This window comes from Pteropus vampyrus, unplaced genomic scaffold, assembly GCF_000151845.1.
Source record: "Pteropus vampyrus isolate Shadow unplaced genomic scaffold, Pvam_2.0 Scaffold43, whole genome shotgun sequence".
Taxonomy (NCBI): domain Eukaryota; kingdom Metazoa; phylum Chordata; class Mammalia; order Chiroptera; family Pteropodidae; genus Pteropus; species Pteropus vampyrus.
This window is the reverse complement of record NW_011888824.1, coordinates 10,722,053-10,728,568: the sequence shown is the minus strand read 5'-3', so window position 1 is coordinate 10,728,568 and position 6,516 is coordinate 10,722,053. Positions and strand designations below refer to the sequence as shown.

The following is a 6,516-nucleotide window of genomic DNA, read 5'->3' as shown; positions in this document are numbered from 1 at the left end:
GTCCTGCAAAATGAAGGAAGGTCCCACCCAAATGCCGATAACAGCTTGGATTACCTCTAATGTCCCTCCTGATGGTCAGTGAGATACCAAGTGGCTGTCCATTTATTAATTCATTCAGCCACCCATTATTGATCCCCTACTGTGTTCTGGTCACCAATCTTCCCGAGCTGAACTGTCTCAGAAACCTCCGCTTGGGTTGTATTCTTCCTTCCCCTTCTGTTCTTTCTAAAAGTCTTTTCTACACGTAGGACCACTTGACGCAAATAAGGATTTTTCAGCTCAACCAATTAAGGGACTAGATCCCAGGACTCATCATGTGCTTTGGGATTTCTCATGACACTGAACCAAAAAGGCTCACTTCAGGCCTCCCCAAAGATTAGATGATGGCCTAGTTTGCCTTCAATAATTCGGGGATGGACCAAAAGCTTCAGCCAGATAATAAAATCGCAATTGTGGAGCATGTAACTAAATATTTCAACTGTTGATGCAATCATTTCTAGTTTTTAAAACAAAACACCAACTGTTTTATGCCCAGTGAACAGTTTTCACTGGCAAACTGAAATTTCCTAATATACTTAAATCGCATTTGAGGCCAGTCCTAAAACTGCCTTAGAGCATTTTACCATATCAAGTAGGATCATTAATTTGCTAATTAACTGTGCAGTGAGCAACCTTGTTCTGTGGTACAATCTTACTTACCACCTCCCCTATATATAACCCCTCCAGGAATGCTGTCAGCTCTGAGCTTGGCCCCAAGCCATCACAAGGTTAAATTACCATTCACATGGCCCTTCATCACCTTATCATCTCACTGTAGCCTCAGGGACAGCTTACAATTCTGATTGCTTATTCCATTTTACAAAGGAGAAAACCAGTGCACAGAAAAGAGTGAAGATCTGCCCAGGTCACAACAAGTTTTCCAGCATAGAGAGGATTCTCAGTGCTGTTTACAGTGCCAAAACAAATACAGTAGCCCACCCCGCCCAGGCCCCCTTATTCGTGGGGGGATACATACCAAGACCCCCAATGGATGCCTGAAATTGGATAGTATAAAACCCTCTCTATATATTTTTCCTATACATACATACCAATGATAAAGTTTTACTTATAAATTAGGCACAATAAGAGATTAACAACAACAATAATAAAATAGAACAATAATAAAATAGGACAATTTTTGCAACAATAATAAAATAGAACAAATAAGGGTTACCTAATACAAGCACTGTGATACCGTGATGGTGGATCTGATAACCCAGATGGCTATAAGTGATTAATGAATGGATAATGTATATGGTATGGATACGCTGGACAAAGGGATGAGTCACACCCCAAGGAGGACGGAGTGGTACAGCACACGATTTCATTACGCTACTCAGAACTGTGCGCAATTTAAATCTTATGAATTGCTTATTCCTGGAATTTTCCATTTAATATTCTCTGACTGTGGTCGACTGTGGGTAACTAAAACGAGGGAAAGTAAAAACGTGAATAAGTGGGGACTACTACATACAAACATTGTTTGGCCTTTAATGAAACTTGGAGACTCTATTTTGATGTTTCTGAACATTAAAAATTCTTATATGTATTTGTTCGATAACAATTATTGAATACTTCTTACGAGCCACAGGGTTCTGGATAGTGAGAATATAGTTCTGTGCTCATGAACCTCTGGACAAGTAGAGAGGTCAGGCATTATGCCAGTAATTCCATATTAATTATTAGTGCAATTGACGCAATAAAGGAGAAGTCCAGGCTGCAAGGAAAGCATTGAAGAGGACCCAACCTAGCCTGGAGAGGCTTTCCTGAGGAGGCGGTATGTAAGTGCAGGCCTGGAGGAAAAGTAGGAGGCAGAAAGTTCAAGAATTGACATGGAGGAGGAGGATGCATGGGTGAAGACCCTGAGGTAGGAAGGAAGAGCTTGTTCCAGGTAAAGGAGGATGCTACCTCAGGCTAGGTGGCAGAAGTGGGAGAGGGTAAGTAGATTTGAGAGATGTTTAAAAGATAGAATTGGCAGAATTCTGTGATCAATAGGATGCAGACAGTAAGAGTGGAGGAGTATCAGAAATCCCTGTCCTGTGTCTGGCTGCTGAGAGGTAGGGCCACTTGTTGAGGATTCTAGCAGAGGAGTCGTACCGAGAAATTGGACAAGATCACCAGTTTCTCACTTGGTACATGGAGATTGGAATCCAGTGGGACATAAGTTTATCTAGTGGAGACCCTACTTTGCATGGAATATCTTACCAGGTTATGGGAGAGACAACCAATTCAGAGCCCAGAGCATGTGTTTGGAAGCAGGATTATAGACTGGCATTGAGCCCCTCCTTATAATTTACAAAATGCTTTCACATGTATTATCTCTGCGCTTCACAATGATCTTTGGGAAAAGTCAGTGGGAGTTATTATCTTCACTCTACTAACAGGAAATTGAAGCTTCCCGAATTTGTGATTTGCTCAGGGTCACGACACTGTAAATAAGGACCTAGGACTCAAATTCGGATCTCCTGGCTCCTGGCACAGGGGTCTTCTCATTTCACCATGTTATCTTACTACATGATTGGGGTGAACTCTCTGCCAGCTCTTGGGGCTTCCATGTCAGGTGGAATCTCATTATCTGTACAAAATAAATAAGAAATGAAATCAACTTTTTTCCATATTCTGTTTGAACTTTTTTATTACTCTTTTTTACAACAATATTTATAAATTATTTCTAAACTTTTGAGATTAGTATTTGTATTTATTTTTAGAGCAATTTTTTTCTTTTCACAGTGACATTTCAAGGACAGATGCAAGTAACTTATACTGGTTGTGGGGAGACAGTTGTCTGGGAGAAATTATGTTCAACTTTTGTCTAAATTCCAATATTATAAAACATTACAATACCTCTGCCTCCGCACCCCCCATTCCCAGATCTCTTCCTAAGGTGGTGGGACCATCTAAAATGGCTCAGCATATTCTCCTCACATGTGAGGTGTTCTCATGGTGTCAGCCAGGGTGCTGAGAAAGGCCAGAAGCCAAGCTGCCCTGACACGGTAGGGGCAGAAAAATCTTCTCCACCAGCTCATCTCATCGATTTGCCTTCTCCTCTTTTCCTCAAGGATTGCAGATGTTTCAGTAACGTTAATCTGAGTTGTTTCTGGGTCTGTTTTAATTGCACTGTTCTGGGTCTACACAAAAACTCAAGTTCACGGGAAATAGCCTTTCTATATAGCTAAGTTATTTTTCTCCACTACATGAAAAGTATCCCCTTGAACCTCTTATTATTCTTTGCTTCCTCTCAATAGCTCCTGGATTGTTTTGTGATCCCGGTCGTGATTTTGCTCTCCTGGTTCTTCCTGCTGATCCGGTACAAGGCTGTTCATTTCATTGGCATCGTGGTCTGCATCCTGGGGATGGGCTGCATGGTCGGAGCCGACGTGCTTGTGGGAAGACATCAGGGAGCAGGTGAGTCTCCGTGTGTCCACCAGGTTACCTGCTTCTGTGGATGAAGCCAAGGTAAGACAACAAACATTCATGGTTGAATGGAAGAAAGGAACCTGGTCTTCCCCGTGTTTGTGTCTTACTCACGCCTGTCCCTCCACATCTAGGATGGTGGCACATAGGAGGTGCTTAATATATGTTTCTGGAGTGAATGAAGGAAGAAAAATGCAGGTTGTATGCTATTTATATAGGAATTCAGAAACACCAAGATCGTATTTAAAGCTAAGAGTCAACACCCATTTGTAAGATGTTTTGGAGGCCAGAGCTGCCTAGTCCAGACCAGCTAGTTAGAGATGATATCAGTGGGTCAGTCCACTCCTGGACCACAGGCACTTTCCACACCCCCACGCCCCAACACCCTCTCTCCCAAATTAGAGAAAGAAGACTGAATTTTCAAACTACTGACTGAAGGCTGATATATAGGCCTGATGGTTATTTAAAGTTTGAAGACTAAGGTTAGGAATACTTGATACTTTTATGAGCGAGACCTAAGTTTAGTCTCCTCACGCTTGATTTTTGTCTGCTTTTTGTTCTGGAGGGAGGGTTTTTGGTAACAATCTTAGATAATTAATTTGTAGACCTACAAAGTAAAGCTTCAAGATTTCCTTATCAAATTGCTATGAATCTTCTGGGGATCCCTGATCCAGCATGGTTTCCAGAAATGGAGAGAAGCCATCTGTAGTCCATGGCATTGGAGATTCTGCCTTGAAGCCTTGGAGTGGTATATAATGTAGGAAGCACACAAACAACACTTATCTTCCAATACTGTGTTTTGCACAGGTACAGCTGGTCACCCACAATAGGAAGCTTCCATGCCTTTGAGCTCACTTGAAAGAAGATGTCTTTCCCAACTTTGTCAGTAAGATTGGTGGCCCTAACACATGCATTCTCTCTTTGTCACCTTACTCCAGCATTATAGGCCTCCTCTGAAGACCATCTCTGCATTTACTGATGCACAAGGGAGAGACAAGCAATAAGGGCAGCTCCTGAGACTATTATAGATCTTGGAGTCTGTCGGAAGGCTTAGTAAGGCCAAAGAGATACTTCTTCATGACATTTCTACTTTTCTCAGAAAACTTACGGATATAAAAGAGAAGGTTAGGAAGTGATAGCAGTAAGATAAAACTCAATTAAAATAGCTTCTTATTATAAAATGTATTTCTTGTTCTTCAAAATATCTTCTTTACACCATAATATATTTATTGCATTATTATGTAGTTCATTTATTAAGGATGTTAAATACCCATAACAACATTTTCTTGTTATTAAACATAATTTTTTATGTATTTCAAGGAAGAGAAAATATTTTCAGGGAGCTAGATTATTAAACACAATAAGTAAAAGTGACAGTTATATTGGTTCCAGGTACTTTCACATGCATGCATTATCTCACTTAATCCTCTCAATTATGCAAAGAAAGTATTTTATTCTCATTTTTGCAGATGAAGTAATTAAGGCTCAGAGAAAAAAAATAACAAAACTGTGCAAAGGCACACCAGTACTAAATGTTGTGGCCTAGATGTGAAATCCAGTATTCTTTCTGCTATACCACTTAATACTTATTTTTCCATAATTGAGACTCTTGTAAGAAATATACAAATGTTATCTTATGGCAAATTAGGGTGAACGACTGTCTCAGGTTTCCCTGAATGGGTTTCCCCAGATGCAGAACTTTTGGTGCTAAAACCAAGAGCATCCCAGGGAAACAAGGCAGTTGGTCATATTTAAAACTCCAAAATGTTCATTGAGATGTATTCATTTTCATAAATTACACTAATAGTCATTCTACTTTCCAGTATAGTATAATTCACCATTTAATTCTTGATCTAATGGTAAGTAGTGATTTTGAATAATCTTTTCTTTCTCTTTCCACTGACACACCTATTCGAATATCCCTCTAAATATGGTGTTCTTAGTGATTAAACAAAAATCTAATAAGTAAAACCAATTTTCGCAAAGCAGCTATGACTACGTTGATTAGAACCAAAAAAGTGATCCAAAATGAGAAACGGCCAACCTAAAGGGACAGGTGACTATTCAAAGGGAACGATTCAGTTTTTAACCACCATTAACTGAACACTTAATAAGTGCCAGATGATATACTATAAGCATTTTTATTTCATTTACATATTTTACTGTGTCCTCACGATTTTAAAATAGGGAAACTGAAATGCAAAAAGACTCTGTAGCTTGCCCAATATTCAACAGCTGATAAGGGACAGATATGTGATTAGAACTCATGTCTACCTGAATTGAAACTTGTTGCCACTCAAAATCTTTACCTTAGGATGAATTAAGACCTTTTCAGTCAGCTTGATTTTTTAAACATTTATTGAGACATTATGATGTGCCAGGATCCATGCTAGGGACCACACAGAATATAAAGCTAAGTAAGTCACAGTCCATGTGCCTCCATCCTAGTGTTAAAAAAACAAGAGGAGGACAGGAAGACACACAATTAACAAATAACAGACGTGGAGCAGAATGCAGTGAGTGGGTGCCATACCCGGATAAAATGGTGTGAAATTTTAGAGAAGGAAGAGATGGGCACTAGATTAAATGGATTTATCATAATTTTAAATGTGTCTATTTACCCAAAACTTATAAAACATTATCACTCATCATGATTTCATACATATGTAAATGACAGATTTGCTGGTATCATCTTCCTTGTGATGTTGCATGGAAACTGGCACCACCACATTAGGTATCTACTGAATTACAGTGAATAAAACATGGAATAACATGTAATTTCCAGTTAACTAGATACAAATTATAGATAGAAAATACTAGTTTTGGTGCTTTCTTATACTTACATCAAACACTTCATTATATAATATGGTTGGATAAAATCATGTCCTGCTTAATTTAATTATATTTAATCAACTAAATGTTTACTCATGCTTTATGTATATGTATACATATACATAAATGATTTAAATGATTTCAAAACTGATAAATACACTTATGAAATTTTGGTAAATAATATCTAATCTTTTTTGTCACTCATGACTAGAAAACATTTCTGAACCTGCA

The 6,516-nt window shown here is 38.8% G+C and overlaps 1 protein-coding gene across 1 annotated transcript in view; it reads left to right on the top strand.

Moving 5' to 3' along the window:
• Positions 1-6,516, top strand: part of SLC35F1 (solute carrier family 35 member F1) — a 142,618-nt gene that overhangs the window by 95,430 nt on the left and 40,672 nt on the right. The window contains exon 3 of the mRNA XM_023529804.1: positions 3,285-3,444. Within this exon, the coding sequence (XP_023385572.1) occupies positions 3,285-3,444 (160 nt within the window). The remainder of the gene's footprint in view (positions 1-3,284; positions 3,445-6,516) is intronic.